This window comes from Notolepis coatsorum, assembly GCF_963971535.1.
Source record: "Notolepis coatsorum genome assembly, chromosome: 13".
Taxonomy (NCBI): Eukaryota; Metazoa; Chordata; class Actinopteri; order Aulopiformes; family Paralepididae; genus Notolepis; species Notolepis coatsorum.
In genome coordinates this window covers 2,504,935-2,527,901 of record NC_140177.1, presented here as the reverse complement: position 1 = coordinate 2,527,901, position 22,967 = coordinate 2,504,935, and the positions used below count along the sequence as shown (strand labels likewise).

At 44.4% G+C, this 22,967-nt stretch overlaps 1 protein-coding gene across 1 annotated transcript in view; it reads right to left on the bottom strand.

The window, feature by feature from the left end:
• Positions 1 to 942: 942 nt before the first annotated feature.
• azin1b (antizyme inhibitor 1b) overlaps positions 943 to 22,967 on the bottom strand; it is a 29,244-nt gene continuing 7,219 nt past the window's right edge. Inside the window, exons 6-11 of the mRNA XM_084327204.1 lie at positions 19,198 to 19,411; positions 14,458 to 14,532; positions 12,511 to 12,676; positions 12,167 to 12,282; positions 8,080 to 8,297; positions 943 to 3,710 (exon numbers count right to left, since the gene is read on the bottom strand). Of these exons, the coding sequence (XP_084183330.1) occupies positions 3,635 to 3,710; positions 8,080 to 8,297; positions 12,167 to 12,282; positions 12,511 to 12,676; positions 14,458 to 14,532; positions 19,198 to 19,411 (865 nt within the window). The 3' untranslated portion in view covers positions 943 to 3,634. The remainder of the gene's footprint in view (positions 3,711 to 8,079; positions 8,298 to 12,166; positions 12,283 to 12,510; positions 12,677 to 14,457; positions 14,533 to 19,197; positions 19,412 to 22,967) is intronic.

The window sequence follows — 22,967 nt, the reverse complement described above, 5'->3', positions numbered from 1 at the left end:
TGGTGAGAGGATGCAGCACAGTGGTAAGTCTCTGTACTAAACTGATGAGTGAAATTATGTTTAAATGTTTAATAAATAAGGCCTGGGTTAAAAATAAACAAGTTAACCCATACTTTAAAGCCCTAATCTTATTTTCTCCCCATAACCACATGGGGTCATTTCAAATACATTCAAGGAAAATAAGCGTTTTGGAACATTCTTAACCCATTGTATGCCAGAATATAAATCCGTTTCCACTCCAGTTACACCCTTAGAAAAAGTGCAGATTGGGGCTTAGATATTTGCCATTAGCATCCAGGGTTGTTAGGACGAGCGACCCGCTTCCTATCGCCTGACACATGGAGTACGACACATACGCCCCATCTCACATTGGATGGCTGACTGGTGACTTAGCCAGATAGAATAACTGGATCATGCGGTTGAAAAAAAGAAACTAGTAATAAATGAAAGCTAGTAGTGTCCCTCGATTTGAGATATGCCAGTTTTTATAAAAGAAAATAGTTAAATCCTTTCAGATGAAAAATGTTTGTCAGATTTCTTGAACTCTGCTCTCAAAATGTGAAATCGTACACCTGGAAGGTTAGAAAATTATTTTAAAAGGAAAAAAAGATTTCCCACAGTGCCGTCTATCCATCCTGACAGTTTCACTTGTTGTAGAGATGTCCGTCATCACTCCCAATACATGGAGCTGACGGAGCTCAGTTTGTGGCGCTGAAAGCGGCAAAGAAATACATTTGGAAAAACTCAGAAATCATGACTCGGTTACTCAAGATAATCCAAAGACATTGTTACGAGCAGTTTAATGTAGGAACTATTTTCTACTGAAGTACACCCCCATATTAATAAAAATGTTAGGGCATTTTGGGTGAACTGCCCCTTTAAGTGTACTTCCAGGTGTACTGATGTAGGATCAGTGCTCCGGCGCCCTGACTATGTACCCAACTATGATCTGGTCACAGATCAGTATTCCTACTTCCTAATATGCTCGATTAATACAGACACCCAGTATATTTCTTATGGAGCCAAATATATCTATTGTTGTTCTGGCTACAGCTTCAGAGATGCAGGACCTATTCCTCAGCCCTTATTTGAGAAAATGTGTGTTTTTTTGGGTCAGTCTTAAAATACACACACACACACACATAATGTACAGTATATTAAAAACTAAATTAATCAGTAAGGTAAGCACAAGTACGAGTTCTTCTTTCTATACTGGGCGATGAAAAAGCACACTTACAAAAAGGGGAAATGATTTCAGTCAGAGATGTATTAAATTAATCACTTTCATTACTTTAACAAGCACAATTTACAGTCAAAAAACAGGCTATGGTCCATTAGTGCCTTTAGACAGAAAGTAATTTACAATACATTACTTGTTTAGAACACGTTGGGGCAGGATTCTTTGAAAACTGGAGTTTAGTCAGGTCACCTTTATAATAATAATAATTAGACATTTCGCTGTACAAGAGACCCCACATTACGGCCCTCACTCGGACAGGCACGAGGAAGAGTTGCTGGCTGCCTACATAAAAATACATGTGAGGTGTATTCAGCATGTCTTTAAGAAATGTGTTGTGTACGAGCTACTAGCATGGCTTCGATTTGACACGGCAAGCACCCATACCTGCTTCACATAAAGCATTGAGCGCTAAATACTCCCATCCTCCTGAATTAGGTCCACGTCCGCTCGCGGTACAAAGACTTTGGAGTGAAGTCAAACCACTGAGATCCAAAAGAGGGGGCATGTGCACCAATGAGCTGCGATTGCATGGGCAGCGTCTTTTCTTGTAACGGGGAAGGCATGCATGTCCCTGTGGCTTAGCAGCAACCAGCCAGTGACCAGAGAGGTACCTTTGGGTGCAATGACCAGTTTCCCCCAGCAGAGGGGGGTAAGTGATCACTGTACACTTAGCTTACTTCATTTAAAAACAAATAATAATAGCCAAAGAACATCTCTCTGCCACGACTGATCCCAGGTATGCTGGTACCACTGCCCATGCAATTACAAGACGATAAATAGTAAGGATTAAACCTGCCCCCTCTTTCCATCTCACGTGAATTAACAGAGGAGGACCGATCCTCAGCCACGGCAAACACAGCAGGTGATCGGAGAAGCTCAAGCTGCCTTTTTAAGTCTTTCCTTTACAGTAGTTGTTGAGCCTTAGTGTACGACAGGTTAGGTGCAAATTAAAACCAAAATAAGTATATATAATACAGTTTGTTTCAGGTAGGCGCTACCCTAAGGATGGTACGTTGTCATATTCATGTCTATGGCTCCATTCTTTGAGGATATCCCTGCACCAACAATTCCTTCATGCCTTTCTAGCAAAGTGAGAACATTTTGAGGTCACATGGCAAATCACAGCACACTTACTAACTCCATGTAGCGTAAAGAATAAAATAAACAACCAAGATCTTGTCAGGAAATACTGTTAGATGGGTCACAGCGTGTACGTGGGGATCACTGTTCAAAGTTAGAGTCCTCAATATGCCCCCAGTGATCTAAAAATCCAATAAATAAACAAAAAAAGCAACAGCGTGAACTGTGATAAAGAAATGGGTTACGTCATTGTGTCACAATTTCAATTAAAAGGTGCTGTAAGTGCTATTTAAAAAAGACTAAATAAAAAGGTGTTAAATAGCTCTACAGAGTGTTTGGTCAGTATCATGGTTTTCCCAGTCCCTCCTGCCCTGCGGTAAATACAAAATAGATTTTCTGGTATCCCGTTCCCGCTTCATCCAATCCTAATGGAGCTGTTCAGGAGAGAGAACAGGGCATGGGGTAGAAGGAAGAACATGATGGCTTGCTCGTAAACTCTTTCTCCACCTAAACGCCTCACAAAAATGTTTCAGAATAGGATAATGCAATTGCTGGATCTTAATTCATATTCGATCTGCAATGCCCAGTTTGACAGGAAGTTGAGCCAAAATGCCGATATCACTTACAGCACCTTTAAACTATACTAGGTGAGGGGTAAACGCACAAAATGCTCAGATTCTCTTTTTTTGCTTTTCATTTTTTTTTTAAATACCTCTCAAAAAATCATCTATAGACAAAACGTATTGGTATTGGGACAGACAAATTGATTTACAAGACTGTCAACAGATAATCAATACAAGAAAAGGGTTAAAATCAAGTGTACATTTATGTAAACTGGATTTGATTTTAGGAAAGAAAGAAAAAAAACTAGAAAAAAAAACCCGCCCCAAAATGGCGGGGGGGGTTTCCATCTCCGCAGAGTCGTCCATTTTGTTGCATAATGTTGTCGTTCCGAGCGTCGCCTGGCTTTCTTCTGACTGACAGGTAGTGGGAGGGAGTTCATTGAAGGAAGGAGAGCACAAGAGAGGAAGGGGGGTGGGTGAGCATGATTTTCCAGAGATAATCTTGGACTATTGAGGTATTAATCAACCAATCATTCTCCATTTCAAGGGAGGAAGGAGGGAGGGGCGTGGAAGAAAAAAAGTCTTGATGTCCTGGTGACATTAGGACTAGGAGGCATTTTCTTGGAATGTCGACCACATTTAGCTCCTGTCGTCGCCCAATATCCCCTATGACCCCGCCTCCAGGGAGAGAGGGGGGGGGGTAAGGGGATACGTGTGATGTAATCTGGCTGGACAGGGGCTGAGGATGGAGTTACAGGCTGCACTGAACCAGGGCGAGGTTCCTCATGGAGCTGCTCAGGGACACGCCAGCCTCCTGCATCTCGTACCTGGGGAGGGGGGGGGGGCAACGAGGGAAGGGGTGGGGTTAGTTCAAGTTTGACGTTTCTTTATTAGTCGTCATATAAAAATACAGAATACTTTTATATGAAATGCTTTTTTCCGTTTTGCTCCCGAGTGCTAGATAAAAATAGATAAAGTATAAAATAGAAAGTCAAGTACGTAAACAAAGTGTAAATAAAAGTGTTCAATATACATATATACAATACAGAGTAGAAAAAATGTGTAACAGAGTTACAATACAGTATACAGTACAATGCAGAAATGGGATGAAGTACAACTTAGGGTAAGGTGCAATGAGGTATGAATTGTAGTGCAAATCTCTTTACCAATAAATATAAAGTGTGTTAAAGTGGAAATGAAGCAGTGCGATAAATACATATTCATAGCATCACATTAGTATTTAGATAAGCCACAGAAGAAGTCACGTTATAAAAATAAGCAGTTTCTAAGAAAAAACGATTTGTTGTGTACATTTCTGAAGCATTTATGGGCGCGGCCATTTTGTTGCTGACGTCATACCGCTGGTTGGGTGTATACACTCTGGTTAGCTGCCTATAGTGAATGGGTCAGTCAGCAAATAAAATGTTGCCTACAAAACAACGGGACCGCGGTGGTTCTGTTTGTATTGCTCCTGGCTGTTCAAACTAATTTTACCATGTGAGAGAGAGGAAAGTTGGTTAATTTCCACAAACTACCAGTGAAAAAAACAGTGTTGTTGACATGTTGGCTCGGGCTGGCTGCACTCAGGCGGCGCGACCAGCCTGTTGGACAGGGAAGGAGGATCTGCAGAGAACACTTCATTGCCTCGGATTATGTTGTTGGGGTGGGATGTTTGTCCAGAAGACCACTAATCAGCTGAAGCCGGACGCGGTTCCCTCGGTCTTCGACAGACAGACCGGCGTTAGCTCTCGGGAGCGATCGCTAGCTAGTTGGCACTAACGGTAGCTTGCAGAGGCTCCAGCACACCGACAAGCTGTGTAGCTAGCTACCGTTAGCTTGCAGAGGCTCCAGCACACCGACAAGCTGTGTAGCCAGCTACCGTTAGCTTGCAGAGGCTCCAGCACACCGACAAGCTGTGTAGCTAGCTACCGTTAGCTTGCAGATGCTCCAGCACACCGACAAGCTGTGTAGCTAGCTACCGTTAGCTTGCAGAGGCTCCAGCACACCGACAAGCTGTGTAGCTAGCTACCGTTAGCTTGCAGAGGCTCCAGCACACCGACAAGCTGTGTAGCCAGCAGGCTGAATGCTCCGCGACGCTGGTTGAAGTGGGTCTAGGTAGCCAGCAGGCTGAATGCTCCGCGACGCTCCGGTTGCTAACGCCGGTCGCCGGCTGGTGCTAACTAGCTAGCCATCGCTCCCGAGAGCTAACGCCGGTCCCCGGCTGGTGCCAACTAGCTAGCGATCGCTCCCGAGAGCTAACGCCGGTCTGTCTGTCGAAGACCGAGGGAACCGCGTCCGGCTTCAGCTGATTAGTGGTCTTCTGGACAAACATCCCACCCCAACAACATAATCCGAGGCAATGAAGTGTTCTCTGCAGATCCTCCTTCCCTGTCCAACAGGCTGGTCGCGCCGCCTGAGTGCAGCCAGCCCGAGCCAACATGTCAACAACACTGTTTTTTTCACTGGTAGTTTGTGGAAATTAACCAACTTTCCTCTCTCTCACATGGTAAAATTAGTTTGAACAGCCAGGAGCAATACAAACAGAACCACCGCGGTCCCGTTGTTTTGTAGGCAACATTTTATTTGCTGACTGACCCATTCACTATAGGCAGCTAACCAGAGTGTATACACCCAACCAGCGGTATGACGTCAGCCATGACGTCAGCAACAAAATGGCGGTGCCCATGTTGAAAACAGGGATATTATATTATATTTTTCAGACAAATAAGATAGATTTCACATTTGATTATAGAACCCTGTCTTACACAAGGTACACAACAAACAAACTAGGATCACATTGCTCACTGCTTCATTTCCACTTTAAAGTGTCTAAAGTGGGTGCTACAGTGAGTTGTTTATTTAAAGTGAGTATGTGGATGTGTGTGCTGCGAGTGTATTTGATGGTTTGTTACATAGTGTTATTGTCGTTAGTATTTCAGTATTCCTCATATTTACTTATAAATAATACTTCCACCTCAGTGCTTTGAGAAAGGTGCAGAATAAAAGTATTAATTAAAAGTATTAGTTAATTTAGTATCTAGCTGTGGTGGTAGTGGTTGTTAATTTAGTATCTAGCTGTGGTGGTAATGTGGTTTTGTTAATTTAGTATTTAGCTGTGGTGGTAATGTGGTTTTGTTAATTTAGTATTTAGCTGTGGTGGTAATGTGGTTGTTAATTTAGTATCTAGCTGTGGTGGTAATGTGGTTTTGTTAATTTAGTATCTAGCTGTGGTGGTAATGTGGTTTTGTTAATTTAGTATCTAGCTGTGCTGGTAGTGGTTTTGTTAATTTAGTATCTAGCTGTGGTGGTAATGTGGTTTTGTTAATTTAGTATCTAGCTGTGGCGGTAATGTGGTTGTTAATTTAGTATCTAGCTGTGATGATGGTAGTGGTTGTTAATTTAGTATCTAGCTGTGGTGGTAATGTGGTTTTGTTAATTTAGTATCTAGCTGTGGTGGTAATGTGGTTTTGTTAATTTAGTATCTAGCTGTGGTGGTAATGTGGTTTTGTTAATTTAGTATCTAGCTGTGCTGGTAGTGGTTTTGTTAATTTAGTATCTAGCTGTGGTGGTAATGTAGTTGCTGTGGTGGCTGTAGAGGAAACACTAAGTCACAGGAAGCATAAGGCAACATACATGGATGGGGTCAGTAATCGGGGCAGTTAAAAAGAGGAAATAATGTGATACCGATACTGGTAAAAAAATAGAATATTGTATTAAGAGAATTTCCCAGATACTAAACCCGGAACCAAGAAACACGTCTAAAATGCCAGAAATCAAAGCAAAGTGCCTTAATTTGTGGCATTTAACTAACTCAAAAAAAAATCATGCATGCATTATATCTAATAACTTTTTGTCCAATGACCATACAATGACTATACTATTCATAAATACTATACTGTTCATTAAAAGTAATGTATTAGAACTCTGTATCGGCTGATACCTAAAGCCCAGGTATTGGTGTCGGTATCGGGACTGAAAAAGTTTGATTGTTGCATCCCTAAAAATAGCACCCCAGATTCATGTTCAATGTACTTAAAAAGGTGCTATATATAAGAGTCATCCACTAGATGTCGCACTAGAGCACCAGCACCAGCATGTCATTGATCCAACCAGGTGTATTCGTGGGGAAGTAAGGAGGGGATACATGTAAACAAGATATATCTTGGATTTTAAATAATAATTTCCATAATCATTTTTTTTGGGGGGGGAGGAGCAATACTTTTCCCCCCACACCTTTCTAGAAGCTCTGGATGTATTTATATGAAATAAAAAAATTACTCTACATAAAAATGTTGTCCAACTAATTTATTGTAATAAGCAGAAAGCAGGTATCTCTTGGGTGGATATGAAATTAGATTCATTGAAACAGTATCTTAACATGAATAACAGATTTATACAAATAAATAAATAATGTTATCTACTAGGGATTAGTTAGAATATTCGAATTTTACTTAAGCCTAGTAACAGACAATATTTCTGACACTGGGAATACATTCCCAGAGATCCATAGATGTCCCTAGATACCAAGAACATGCAAATGGACCTTGTAGACGTGGAGCAATCTTCCATTTACTTAGGTATGTATTTTAGGCAGATTTTCAGAAAATAGGGCTGGGGCTTGAGAGGTTAATGGAGAATGCCACGCATTTTAGGAATTCACCATGTTCTTTCTGTGCTCCAAGACAGTCAAGTCTGCATTTGTGAACAGGTACCACTCTCTCCTAAAGCTAGAAATCATAGAGAGAACCCTCCAAACAGGGATGTGAAATATGGGGCAACTCCACAGACTATGAATAGGGCTCCCGATTTTTCACGAGGCCATAAAATGTTTGCGTGAGCTCTTACACCAAAATTAGGTTCATATTCTAGCATTCTAGCTAGAAGGTTGCAAGAGCTCACACAAACATTCTGTAGCATCATAAAGTCAGAGTCCCTGTTTATCGTCTATGGAGTGGCCCCAGATTTTACATCCCAGTTACATCACCGATTGGAGGGTTTTCTCTCCGATGTATAGCTTCAGGAGAGAGAGAGAGAGAGTGGTGCGTGTTGTTCACCGATACTGACTGAACTGTCCTGGGGCACAGGAAGAACACATGTGAATTCTTACAATGGGTGGAATTCCCCTTTTTAAGTGGTACCGGTTGAGGGGGGGGGGAGGCACATTGCAATCTGAACCCAACAAACACGACTCCTCACCAGTCGGAGGTGGAGACGGTGTAGTAGACAGGCGGCCGCGGGGAGCTGGTGACGCAGTTGAGTTGGTCCAGGCAGCAGGCCCCCATGTTGGGGAAGAGCAGCCAGTCGCCCACGCTGAGCTCCGGCAGCAGGCAGCGCTCCAGCACCTGGTCCAGCTGGTCCAGGGAGGGACCCCACAGGCTGCTGGGAAACACCGCCTCCTCCGCTCTCAGCGCACACTGGAGGGAGGCACGGGAAGAGAGGTGAGGACGTTAGAAAACACACTGGAGGGAGGGAGGCACGGGAAGAGAGGTGAGGACGTTAGAAAACACACTGGAGGGAGGGAGGCACGGGAAGAGAGGTGAGGACGTTAGAAAACACACTGGAGGGAGGGAGGCACGGGAAGAGAGGTGAGGACGTTAGAAAACACACTGGAGGGAGGGAGGCACGGGAAGAGAGGTGAGGACGTTAGAAAACACACTGGAGGGAGGGAGGCACGGGAAGAGAGGTGAGGACGTTAGAAAACACACTGGAGGGAGGGAGGCACGGGAAGAGAGGTGAGGACGTTAGAAAACACACTGGAGGGAGGGAGGCACGGGAAGAGAGGTGAGGACGTTAGAAAACACACTGGAGGGAGGGAGGCACGGGAAGAGAGGTGAGGACGTTAGAAAACACACTGGAGGGAGGGAGGCACGGGAAGAGAGGTGAGGACGTTAGAAAACACACTGGAGGGAGGGAGGCACGGGAAGAGAGGTGAGGACGTTAGAAAACACACTGGAGGGAGGGAGGCACGGGAAGAGAGGTGAGGACGTTAGAAAACACACTGGAGGGAGGGAGGCACGGGAAGAGAGGTGAGGACGTTAGAAAACACACTGGAGGGAGGGAGGCACGGGAAGAGAGGTGAGGACGTTAGAAAACAGAGGTGATGACGTTAGAAAACACACTGGAGAAGGAGAGAGGTGATGACGTTAGAAAACACACTGGAGAAGGAGAGAGGTGATGACGTTAGAAAACACACTGGAGAAGGAGGTGAGGACGTTAGAAAACACACTGGAGAAGGAGAGGTGAGGACGTTAGAAAACACACTGGAGAAGGAGAGGTGATGACTGATGACATTAGAAAACACACTGGAGAAGGAGAGGTGATGACGTTAGAAAACACACTGGAGAAGGAGAGAGGTGATGACATTAGAAAACACACTGGAGAAGGAGAGGTGATGACGTTAGAAAACACACTGGAGAAGGAGGTGATGACGTTAGAAAACACACTGGAGAAGGAGGTGATGACGTTAGAAAACACACTGGAGAAGGAGGTGATGACGACGTTAGAAAACACACTGGAGAAGGAGAGAGGTGAGGACGTTAGAAAACACACTGGAGAAGGAGAGAGGTGATGACGTTAGAAAACAAAACGGACAAAACAGCAGCTAGGCTGCAGATAGATATTTGCCTTCCTGCCCTACTATGGTGCATTTGGAAGAAATGTTCTCGTTTGCTCCCCTGGGCTCCGTCTCAGTCAAATTGGGGGGAAATATTTTATTAACATGGGCAATTGTGCCCGTTTTTTCCCCTGTAAATTTCATACACCGCTAAAGGCACGTATGAACTATTCCTCAATACATTTGACCCCTCACTTAATATATTTCAGGTGTGGTGACTTTCTTTGTCGCTCCGACTCCTTCACACCTTCAAAAAATCACTGAAAGAGGAACTGCTTAAATCATATCTCTAAATAGAATCCATACTTAGGTATATTAATGGTCTGTATTTATGTATCCATGTTGTATGTTTGTTAATAGGTAGGTGTGTAAGCCTACCCACGTTGTATTTTTATTTTTATATATGTTTCTGATCAGGCTCCCCCCAAAAACTTTAAATAGCTTCTTGGGAGACCTGGCACATGCACACAATTTAATCTATGTTGTTTTCACATGAAGATATGTATATGTAATATATCGTGTGTGTGTGAATAAATTCATTCATTCTGTACACTTCAACACACGCATCTCTACCATTACAGGCACTTCAGACCTCAATACCTTCTATGCGAGGTTTGATGCTGGTAATAACAACACCAGCTCACAAGCCACGGCAATGGGGGGGGGGGGGGGGGGGGGGGGGGTCGGCTGCTGATGGAGGCGCAGTGTTCAGGGTAACAGAGCATGAGGTGAGGCGGACCTTTAAAAAAGTGAATATCAGGAAGGCAGCAGGTCCGGACGGCATCCCCGGCCGCGTCCTAAAAGTCTGTGCCGACCAACTGGCCCCAGTATTCACTGACATATTTAACCTGTCCTTAGAACAGGCTGTCATCCCCACCTGCCTGAAGAAGTCCACTATTATCCCTGTACCCAAAAAATCCAAGCCTGCTTGCCTCAACGACTACCGCCCTGTAGCTCTCACCTCCATAGCCATGAAGTGCTTTGAGAAGCTAGTAAAGGGCTACATCTGCTCCTCCCTCCCCATCAACATGGACCCCCTGCAATTTGCATACCGCCCCAACAGGTCCACGGAGGACGCCATAGCCCATGTGCTGCACACAGCAGCATCACACCTGGACAAGAGGCAGGGGAACTATGTGAGAATGCTATTCATCGACTACAGCTCGGCATTCAATACCATAGTCCCCTCCATACTCATAGCCAAGCTCAGGGACCTGGGCTTGGGCTATGACCTCTGCCAGTGGGTCTTGGACTTCCTGACTGGCAGACCCCAGGTGGTGAGAGCAGGCAACTGCACCTCATCATCCATCACCCTCAACATAGGGGCCCCCCAGGGCTGTGTTCTGAGTCCCCTCCTCTACTCCCTGTACACACACGACTGTGTGGCTCAGCGGAGTAGCAATACAATCATCAAATTTGCTGACGACACAGTGGTGGTGGGCCTGATCTCTGCCAACGACGAGAGGGCCTACCTGGAAGAGGTCAAGGTCCTGGCGGGATGGTGCCAGGAAAACAGCCTCTCCCTGAACGTCAGCAAAACAAAGGAGATGATTGTGGACTTCAGGAGGTCGGGGGTCAAGGACTACAGCCCCCTCAGCATCGACGGGGCACCGGTTGAGAGAGTCAACAGCTTTAAGTACCTCGGAGCCTACATATCCGAGGACTTGACATGGACCACACACATTGACAGTGTTGTGAAGAAGGCACGACAACGCCTCTACTTCCTCAGGTGCCTAAGGAAGTTCCAAGTCAGTCAGAAGATCCTTAAGAACTTCTACTCATGTACAATAGAGAGCATCTTGACCGGCAACATCACCTCCTGGTTTGGGAATAGCACTGCACAAGACCGAAGCAGACTACAAAGAGTGACACGTTCAGCCGAACGCACAATTGGAGGGGGGCTCCCCACCCTCCAGAACATTTACAACAAGCGTTGCAAGGGCAAGGCTAAGAGAATCATTAAAGACTCCAGTCACCCGAACAACTGCCTCTTTGAACTGCTGCGGTCAGGCAAGCGATACCGGAGTCTCAAGGCGAGCACAGAAAGACTCAGAAGAAGCTTCTATCCCCAGGCCATCAGGCTGCTAAACGAACAATGAATGAACACTACACAACAACAACCACCAAACGCACATAGCACACACATCCACACGCACACACTCACTTTAAACAAACACACTGTAGCACCCACTCCACACACTTTATAGCACACACCCACTTTAAACAAACACACTGTAGCACCCAGTCCCCACACTTTATATTTATTGATGAAGGATTGCACTACAACTCGTACACCTTACTGTAAATTGTACCTAAAATTGTACCTCATCCCATTTCTGCTTTGCACTAGATAGTACTGTACATTAGTACACTGCATAGTATTGTATATTATATGGTAACTCAGAACATTGTACATGTCTATACCGAACACTGTGACCTCATTTTTCTTCTTCTAAATTACATGCTATATTATGTTATTTGATACTATCTTGTCTAGCACAGTCTCTGGAGCGTAACAGTAAGAAGCATTTTGTATGAAAGTATTCTGTACTTCTGTATGACAACTATTAAAGAACTTGAACTTGAACTTGAACTTCTGATCCCCGCTTCCAAGCAGAGCCGTGAACGCATGCCCCCCCCCCCCCCTTCAGGTCAGAGGTCAGACGGTACCTTGTGCACCGCCGGGGCAGGGATGGTGCTGCCGAGCAGCTTGTGGCTGAAGGAGCCGTACACGCCCTCGTTGATGTAGTACAGGAACTCGGGCTCGTCACCGGGGCTCAGCTCGCCTGGGTGCCAAAACACACGGGACGACGACCACGTCCGAAAAGCACAACATTCAAAATTGTATCCAGAACATGCGTGTCGCATTAAATGTGATTCAGATCGCACTATCATGCAACACACACTCAATCTTCGAGGTTACCCATGGACTAATGGCAAGCGTCGAGCAACGGAAATATGTATAAACAATGTTCATTGTGTGCTTTCAAAGTATAAAAATAAATAAATCTCACCTTGGGTCAGGCTGTTCCAGTGGCCGGTCACCACCTTCTTGCCGATGACGTTGACGGCCAGGCTGAAGGCAGAGGCCACGTAGAAGCTACCTGGCTGGGCCAGCACCTGCACCCCGGACAGAGGGGGGAAGTAGGCGTCCAGCAGTGGCCTGATGGCACACTCAACCTAAAGAGATAAGAGATACACAGCGAGTTAGCACTAAGCTAACTGATGACACACTCAACCTAAAGAGATACGAGATACACAGCGAGTTAGCACTAAGCTAACTGATGACACACTCAACCTAAAGAGATACGAGATACACAGCATGTTAGCACTAAGCTAACTGATGGCACACTCAACCTAAAGAGATACGAGATACACAGCGAGTTAGCACTAAGCTAATTGATGACACACTCAACCTAGAGAGATAAGAGATACACAGCATGTTAGCACTAAGCTAACTGATGGCAGTGGCACACTCAACCTAAAGAGATAAGAGATACACAGCGAGTTAGCACTAAGCTAACTGATGGCACACTCAACCTAAAGAGATACGAGATACACAGCGAGTTAGCACTAAGCTAACTAATGGCACTCAACCTAGAGACATAAGAGATACACACAGGAGACACAGCGAGTTAGCACTAAGCTAACTGATGGCACTCAACCTAGAGACATAAGAGATACACACAGGAGACACAGCGAGTTAGCACTAAGCTAACTGATGGCACTCAACCTAGAGACATAAGAGATACACACAGGAGACACAGCGAGTTAGCACTAAGCTAACTGATGGCACACTCAACCTAGAGAGATAAGAGATACACACAGGAGACAGTTAGCACTAAGCATAGACTTGACCGTAAGTTACAGGCAGCACTCAACACATACTTAATAAATGGTAAGTTTGATATGATAATGCTGGATATGATCATGCTGGATCTCGAGTCATATTTGATCTTGCACTGCTTAGTTTGACCAGAATTTAATTCGATGGTACAGGCTCATACACCATTACTAAATGTACAATAATTATCCTATTTGTACAATCAAGGTGGCATGCTTGTTACAGAGAGTGCTGAAAACCGGACTGAAACAGAGGGGTATAGAGGCAGCTAGAATGGGTTATAGAACTTGCCAATGAAATAAAGGCATTTCGTCTTTTTCACTAAAAGTCGAGAGTCTTAGGCGGCTGGGTGGCGCAGCGGACTAAGCGCTCGTCACCAACGCAAGAGACACTGGTATCGAATCCGGCTGTCAGCGTTGCCTCCGGCTTGGCCGGCCGTCATACTGGCTCGATTGGCAGAGTCAGCGGGAGGGAAGCCGGTGGGTGGGGCCGGGTCGTTGTAAACAGCGACTCCTACAGTTCGGTCCGGTCGGGGCGCCTGCACAGCGAGGGTAGGATCTGGAGGGAGGTAGTGTGACCTTCCACACGTTACACTCTCCCAGTGAGAGTCCGCGCTGCCAGGTGAAAAGAAGTGGTGGGCTGGCTACACATGTGTCGGAGGAAGCATGTGATAGTCTCCGCCCTCCCAAACAGACGGTAGGGGGTAGAGTGCGCAACGACCAGGAAGGGGATTGGGAATTGGCATAACGACTAACATTGGGAGGGGAGAAAAACGGAAAAAGAAGGGGGAAAAAGATAATAAAAAAATTAGAAAAGTCGAGTGCCTTGGTCTTTCTCATCCTTTTTTTTTTTTTTTTTTTTTTTTTTTAACTTTGACCAGTCAGCTGGTTCTTTTAGCGTTTATCGCTTTTTCTGGTCAAGCATGACCGACAGAAACAGGTTGAATGGGGTATAGATCGGGGAAAGACTCTGAGAAAATACGGCGAGTCAGGGAGTCGAACTCGTGTACCCCAGATCCGTGACGCGCACGGTTGTCCCCGACGCCGAAATAGCGTCCGAGGTACGCGGTGAGCTACTGGAGCTCCCCTCTTTCTCATCCTTTAAGCATTTTGTTTACCTGTTTGAGCTGAAACTCAGAGGCAGTAAATCCACCACCGATGTCCAGAACCTTCATGTTGAAGCCCAGCTCCACCTGGACAGGGACATTTAAACCTTTACTCTCGACACAAGGATACATGGGAATGCCTAAAACATAACACACAAGATTAGTGTTGCACGGTATAGCGATACTAGAAATGTAACACAATAACCTGCTGTTAAAAACGGTACTATAACCCACTTTATTAGTACTGGTACTTTTTAAGAATTACTAGGGCAGGGTATCGAAATGTGATACTTTCATGATATGGATTGAATTTGAATTGCTTCAACACTAATGCCAAAATGTCTATACATAATTAGTTAATCTCAGTGTCAATAAGCACGTTTGTTCCAAGATATAACATTCTTCTGTTCAACCACAATCCAAAATATAACAAAGCCTCCGATTGGCTCACACACAGCACATAACTCAGCAAAGTAAGGTTATCGGGAAAAGATATATAATTTTGGCATCAGCAGTAGGGGTGGGAATCACCATCACAATCACAATACGATATCGATTCTTTGGACAACGATACAATATTTGCCGATATCAAAGTCTGCCACGATACAATTCGATTCAGGTGCCTGCGATCGATACGAGACGATATCATATGCCCATTTAACACAATCAGTAACATTTATATCGCCTCAAAAAAGGAAACGAAAATATCACTGGACATAAAAAAAATTGGAACTCACAACCTAAAACCCCTCCCTACCTCTCTCCCAAACCGTTCCTACAAAAATTGTTTTATGTTGCATGATCATGTATAAATTTTATATTTATTATGCATTATATCTTTTATGTTTAGACATCAACATTATCTGGCCATCCTCAGTATCAAACTCCTGACCTCATCTGGTCTGGGACACGAATACACAGAGAAAAGGATAATGGCTTATCTTTTCTTTTCTTTTTGCTTTATTGTAAAATGTTGTGTTTTTATTTCTTTGCTCTGTTAAAGGGGAACTCCACTTTTTTTGGAAATTAGCTTATTTAACATCTTCCCTGGAGTTAGACAAGAAGATGCATACCTTTTTTGTCTCTGTGCGTGCATTTTAGCTTTGGGAATAGACGCTCCGTTAGCATAGCTTAGCTTCATCACTGGAAGTGAGGCAGGACAGTAGCCTTACAGTGCCTTACAGTGTATTGCAAGGTCTGACATTGACCAAACTTGATATGCATGACCTTGGTGGGCTCTAGGTCAACTCCTGAAAAGGGGGTCAATGTCAGACCTTGCAATCAAAAGTTAGGGGGCTCACTGAAATTATGGCAAGGGTTATTAGCCCCCTAACTTTTGATTGCAAAGTCTGACATTGACCCCCTTTTCAGGAGTTGACCTAGAGCCCACCAAGGTCATGCATATCAAGTTTGGTCAATGTCAGACCTTGCAATACACTGTAAGGCACTGTAAGGCTACTGTCCTGCCGCACTTCCAGTGATGAAGCTAAGCTATGCTAACGGAGCGTCTATTCCCAAAGCTAAAATGCACGCACAGAGACAAAAAAGGTATGCATCTTCTTGTCTAACTCCAGGGAAGATGTTAAATAAGCTAATTTCCAAAAAAAGTGGAGTTCCCCTTTAAGCACTTTGAAAAGCACAGCTCAAGACATATTTTTATACTCTTGCTTTTAGCTGATTTTAAAATCCCTGTTGTCATTTATGCTTTTTAATCATGTTTTGCTGGTCTTAAAATCCTGCTTTTCTTTTCTTTACTTTTTTTTGCTTTATTGTAAAATGTTGTTTTTATTTCTTTGCCCTGTTAAGCACTTTGAGCTGCACTCCCGTGTATGAAAGGTGCTATATAAATAAAGATTATTATAGCAGACTTAATGATTTTTGAATATTTCAGCTAATGAAGTGAAATATTATAAAATGTTTATTATCATCAACTATCCAGTTTGTTTTTATAGTGTAAGGTTTTGCTACTTAAAATCATTGAACGTAGAGAGAGAGAGACTGGCACAGCGCCCCTCCCCCCTTTCCCTCACTATTGGAACTCAGCTGTTTTCTCACACTGGCTTTTCACGTGCTGTTGTTGCTGCCAGGTGTTTTTTTTTTTCCACATCTTTGCGTGATGATCTCGCGCGAATCCAGCTGCCGGAGCTGCGCTTGGTAAATGAGACTTGCCACAGGATTTATTTCCACAGGATTTAAAAAAAATAAGAGTATCGATATGAACCGATCTTTTTACGTTGCATCAAACCTATTGGATCATTGATAATAATTAGATCGATATATCGATCTGGACCGATGCATCATCCCACACCTAATCAGCAGCATCCCAAATATCGGTATTGGCGCAGGTATCGAACATTTCCCAAACAATACCCAGCCCTAGTGGGGCCGGCACACCGGACGGGGAAGTGCCAAGCGTTGGTCTATTTTCTCCGCAAGCGAAATCAGACATATACCGATTAGAAAACCATCAAAACTGGATAAACAAGCACGTTATTAAGGTTTTATGTTAACTGTATATCAGTGAAGGGTAGGGATGAAGGGTAGGATGTGCTGGGTTGTGGGACAGCGAGTAGAGGTGATAAGAGAGATACAACGGCGAGACACTTTCTCTCTCTCTGGTCTGAGACGGGTACAAACGGAGAGACCGAATGGTTTAAAATTAGGGATGTGCCGATCCGATATTGATATCGGCCCCAATATGACTCAAATAGCTGGATCGGGTATCGGTAAAAAAAAAAAAAAAAAAAAAATATATATATATACATCAGATTTTTATTTTATTTATAATAATATAATAAGAAATAACAATTCAGTACATTTATATCTATGTTAATTTGTTACATTTAGTTTCACTAAGTTAGGAAAGTAATGTTTTAAGTCAAGCCTGATGTTGCCTTGCACAAAAGAATAACCCCAGTCTCTTCCACACAGTGAGGCATACAGTTTATTAATTGAACAATGGGTATCGGATCAGTACTCGGTATCGGCCGATACCCAAAGCCCAGCGGTATCGGGACTGAAAAAGTCGGATCGGTGCATCCCTATTTAAAATCATGGATTTAAAATGTTCCAAGAGTTGTTGATTTAACCCGTGATAAAGACGAGCTCTACCTGCGATTATGCGGAATCGCTGCTGGCAAACAACCGGGCTGCTGCTCGCATGAGAAATGACCTTCATGTCGCCTCTACAGCAGGACACTGACTGAATTACTTGTTTTAATCTCCACGAGTTGCGTTGATGTGCGACAGTGTGTGTGTGTGTGTGTGTGTACTAGCGCTCCGCTTCCACTTGAAGGAATCCTTGTTTTTCAATGTGTATATAATGTAAATATCTGCATTATAATGTAAATATCTGCAGATGACGGCATCTACTCGTAGATATTAGTTGTATGAGGACAGTATCAGTCACTATGTCTGGCTCCAGTGAGGCTGCAGATGAGGGCCTGTTATCAGCTGAGCTCTCAAGCGAGCCAAGGTCATTGTATGCAGCGGCACTGGGCTCTCACATGGTGGTGTGGCCACATCGTTTAGTGTGTCAAAGTCTAGACTGCTGTTGCCATGGTAGCGTGTCCCTTAGTAACGAGAAGAGGGGGCGGGGCCCCGTTGCTAGGGAAAACACGTTATGAGCCATGAGTTTTCCGGGGTAAGTTAGATTGAGACACGACGCACAGGCGAGCAGACACGTTGATCACAGACTTTGAAAGGATCCATCCTACCCACACGGGGGGGCAGGAATGAAGTGCCACATCATCGCTAGCTTTGGCTAACAGGGAATGGTTGTTGGCTACGACGAGGCACAGAACCATTGGATTAATAGCATAAGAGGAGAAGAATGAATTAAGACTGTTCAAGGACATTACAGAATTGGTTACATCTGGTACGAGGCTTTGTTTATGGAATAAACAACGTTTTTCCAAGAAAGGTACCACGTTTGCCAGTGTCGAATTCTTCTGATTACGGATTGCATTAACGGGGATGAAACAGTTGTACAGCCAGTATGAGAAGGTCGACTTCGGAGTAAGAGATGAACACAACGCAGAAACTTCATGAACACAGGTGACGAGGTGATACTGGCTGATTATGACCGAAATCCATCACACTCAAGAGATGGAAGGGAAGAAATCAAGTCAAGGACCTTGAGGTTGCTAGTGGTGGGACGGTAGGCCATCTCTCGCTTACATAGTTTGAATGCAACTTTGTCTCAAGGTTTCAAAATGTTGCAGTTTACGGAGCAAAATCGGAACTTTCAAAAGGGGCTTTTTAGATTCTTCTAACACTCTCTCCGCGGCCGAATTGTGTTCCGCTCCCTCTCTGCAATCATTGCTACACGGTTGTTGTTGAATTATTGGCCCGTTTCAACTCAAGGGCCAATAAATTATGTTATTAACGTCAGTCATGACCCACGCGAGAAGTCGACCATTTACAATTAAATTATTTGATCAAATATAGAATATTTGTCGACAGCCCTAGTGACAAAACTACACCGTATAAGCCCTGTATCACTTGGCTACAGATATTTTCCAGAAAAGTATTCTCCTCCTTTTTAGAAACGAAACACCTCCATGACTGGAACAACTCTCTCAAATCACTCCCTTGCCCCTAGTGGCAGCTCGTGTAAGACCACTTCACACAAGACAACATAGCTTCGCATCTACGACACCACACGTGACGGTTTCTTTTTCAAACTCAAATGCCAGCGATCCATTTCACAGCAGTAAGTAACCCCTCTTCTCATCAGCCGACAGCACTCACCCCCATATCGAAGACACAGCGGGCGTCCGACAGGGCGTGGGCGTAGGCCCGCGGGAGGTCCTGGCAGGCGGCGGGGATGTGGAAGGTCACGCCCACCACCTGGACCCCCAGCTCCCGGGCCGCCTCCAGCAGGTGCCTGCAGCTCTTCAGGGAACAGCCGAAAGCCATGCTGGTCTCAGCGGCGTGGGCCTCCGTGGTAAGTTGCAGAAGCAGCCTGGGAGAGAGAGAGAGAGAGAGAAAGAGAGGGGGCAAATACAAGTTAGGCATATACTGCATATAGAAATGGTAGTGGTGCACGATATATCGGCCGCCGGTATAATTATCGGCAGAGTAATTTTTTTACACATCGGTATCGTTCCAATGTCAAAATAGGGCAGATTGTATCTAAAAAAATATTTTTATTTTTTATATATTTATTTTTATCCAACATGTTTGTCTTAAATTGTTTCAAAATATCAGTCATTTCTGAAAATAAATTACAAAAGTAAAAAGAAAATGTGTTTTAGAAAATGGCTCTTTATTTGATCATCATAAAAAAGTGTTTTCTATACAGAGATATCGACATCGGTAAATATCGGCATCGGCCAGGGTGTAACGGTACCGTTTCAGTACTGGACCTTTGGTTCAGTACACGCTGTGTACCGAACGAATGCAACGGTACGTTAACCACCAACGTGCATATTTTTTTTTTGCGTGCAGAATTTTATTCAAAACTCTAACTTCCCCCCTTCCCAAAATATAACTTGCACAAAGGGCTGGGTGTTGTTCGTTCAGCCCACGCACAACACAGATTACCTGTAATTTAGCATAGCCTCATAGTGTGGCGAACACACACGGCTCTCTCTCTCCCTCTCTGTGCGTGAGGTGGAATTGGTGCTAGATTGAGAAGGAGCAGTCTCTCGGAGATCAAATTAATGATCGTTTACGGCATATAGAACGGACATTCAGACACAGCAATGCGCCTCCGAACAAGGTGTGATAAACATGAAGCGATAATGTATATTTTTCTTTGCATGAAACGGGACCTGCATGGCGCTTCTTTCTCTATTCAATCATGTTTACCCTGAGGGATGATTTACAATAAAGTGCTAAAACAGAAAAGTAGGCTACTCACATTCTTGACGCTAGAACTCCCAAAATAGCGTTAGCCTAAAAAAGGTTGGCCAGCTGTAGCATAGCTTGCATAAAACTGGTTCAACAAAATCCAAAGTATTTCCAACCAGGGCTTGAGATTGCTCAGAGTACAAATCACTGTCTTCTCAACCGATGGTCGCGGTTGTTGTTCATTACTACTCGCACGTTCAGCTCAATGACGTTGCGTGTCTCCCATCCGCCATGCAGCGCATTCAGGTCCACGCCCACAATCTAACATAATAACCCCCCCCCCCGTCGATTATTAATTTGAATATAGAATATTCGTTGACAGCCCTACTTAACAGTTACTGCACACTACATCACCCCTGAGTGGAACATGAAAAGCCAAATAAATAAACAAACTTTCCCCCACTGTATGCATGTATGTATATATATATATATATTAGGGGTGTAACGGTACACAAAAACCACGGTTCGGCACACTGGTCGACCGATGACGATACAGATATTTAGAGCACGGCGGCCTTTATGATATTATTTGGTGCATCTGATAAAATACAAAAATGTTATGATACAAAATTGTTGAATTTAAGTTCATACATTAGCTAGCTAGCTTAGCTGGTTGATTACAGCTAGGTTTGTAGTTTCCAATTGTACTAGGAATTGGTAGTATTTCCCCAAAATTGTTGAATTTAAGTTCATACATTAGCTAGCTAGCTTAGCTGGTTGATTACAGCTAGGTTTGTAGTTTCCAATTGTACTAGGAATTGGTAGTATTTCCCCCCCTTAAAAACATGCAAGCCCTAGTTAGCCCCTTTTCAGGTACGCTAGCTTTAAGTTCCATCAACGGATTCCTTGCGATGTCTAGTTTCATATACTATCATTATCGATCTAGCCTACATCGAATTTGATGATTTAATACTACTATCTATTATGCTACTATGTACTATGCCTATACTACTATATATTATGCTACTATGTATATACTACTATGCACTCAAAGTGAAGCTCTCAAATTCTGCACTGCTTAATGAACAATACCACCACCGCCAGAGGTAACCCCTCCTGCCGACTTGTTGTACACAATTTACAAAGTCGCTTTGGATAAAGGCATCAGCCAAGAGAGATGTAAATGTAGGTAGCTACTACACAACACAGGCAGGAAGAAAACAGCCCATCCTGTTCACTGTAGCTGCGCTTCCTGGAAGGTTCACTCCAGGTAATGTTTCACACCATGTAGCAAAAACAGTCCAAAGTCCGGCTACTTAAAACTATTTTTTAAATAAACAACAGCAGCGGTTGTTATGTAATGCTGGAGTGTAATGTTTGTAACAGGAATGCCAAGAAGTGAGGCAAGATACCATGTCTGTACATATGCCTTACTAGTTACGCTGCTGGCCAGTATGACTTACTACCATAGTGTCTTTATACCTGTATCACTGTACATATTAATACTACAACTCTGTACATACATCTAAGTAGTACTAATTTATATATTTTATACACAGTTTAACATTGTATATTACTATTGCACTTCACCGTTTCATTTGCACTCTGGTTGTATGCCAAACTCCTTTTTCTCGTTGTACTGTACTTGTGCTGCATGTATGATGACAAATTGACAATACATCTGAATCTAATCTAAACAACTCGAATCTACTGAAGCATTTAGTAGCGTACAGTGGAAAGCGGCATGGTTTTGGACTTGGGGGGGGGGGGGGGGGGGGGCGGGGGGTTTAACCAGAGTCAGCCTCCAAAACGGCCTCCTACACCATCTCCGATAACGACGCTAATGTGCGCAGGAGTCTCAAGACTAAGTACGTACTTAGCACTGGGGTGTGTTAAGACTTAGTACGTACTTAGCACTGGGGTGTGTTAAGACTTAGTACATACTTAGCACTGGGGTGTGTCAAGACTTAGTACGTACTTAGCACTGGGGTGTGTTAGATCTATCTGCAGCCTTCGACACAGTCAACCACCAGATCCTCCTCGCGGCCCTCGCAGGAATGGGAGTGGCTGGCTCTGCGCTGACATGGTTGTCATCATACCTCAATGACCGCTCCTACCAAGTGTCATGGAGAGGGACCCTGTCGGCCACCCGCCCCCTGCGGACGGGTGTCCCCCAGGGCTCGGTTTTAGGACCCCTTCTCTTCTCCCTCTACACTAAATCACTGGGTAACATTATCACGTCTCATGGCTTCTCCTACCACTGTTATGCCGACGATACTCAACTCTTCCTCTCCTTCCCTCCCTCAGATATCCACGTCTCTGAGCGGATCTCGGCCTGTCTGTCCGACATCTCCGCCTGGATGACGACCAACCACCTCAAACTGAACCTAAGCAAAACAGAATTGCTCCACCTGCCGGCCAAATCCTCCCCCCTGACCGACCTTTCCATCACAGTCGAGAATGCAGCTGTGACCGCGTCCCCGACCGCCAAGAACCTTGGTGTTGTCCTCGACGACCAGTTGAACTTCTCTGCTCACATCGCAGCGACAACCAGAACCTGCCGATTCCTCCTGAGCAACGTCAGAAGGATCCGCCCCTTCCTGACAAAAGAAGCCACCCAACTCCTCGTCCAATCAACAGTCATCTCCCGCCTCGACTACTGCAACGCACTGCTCGCTGGCCTCCCGGCCACTGCCACTAAGCCTCTTCAACTCATTCAGAACGCA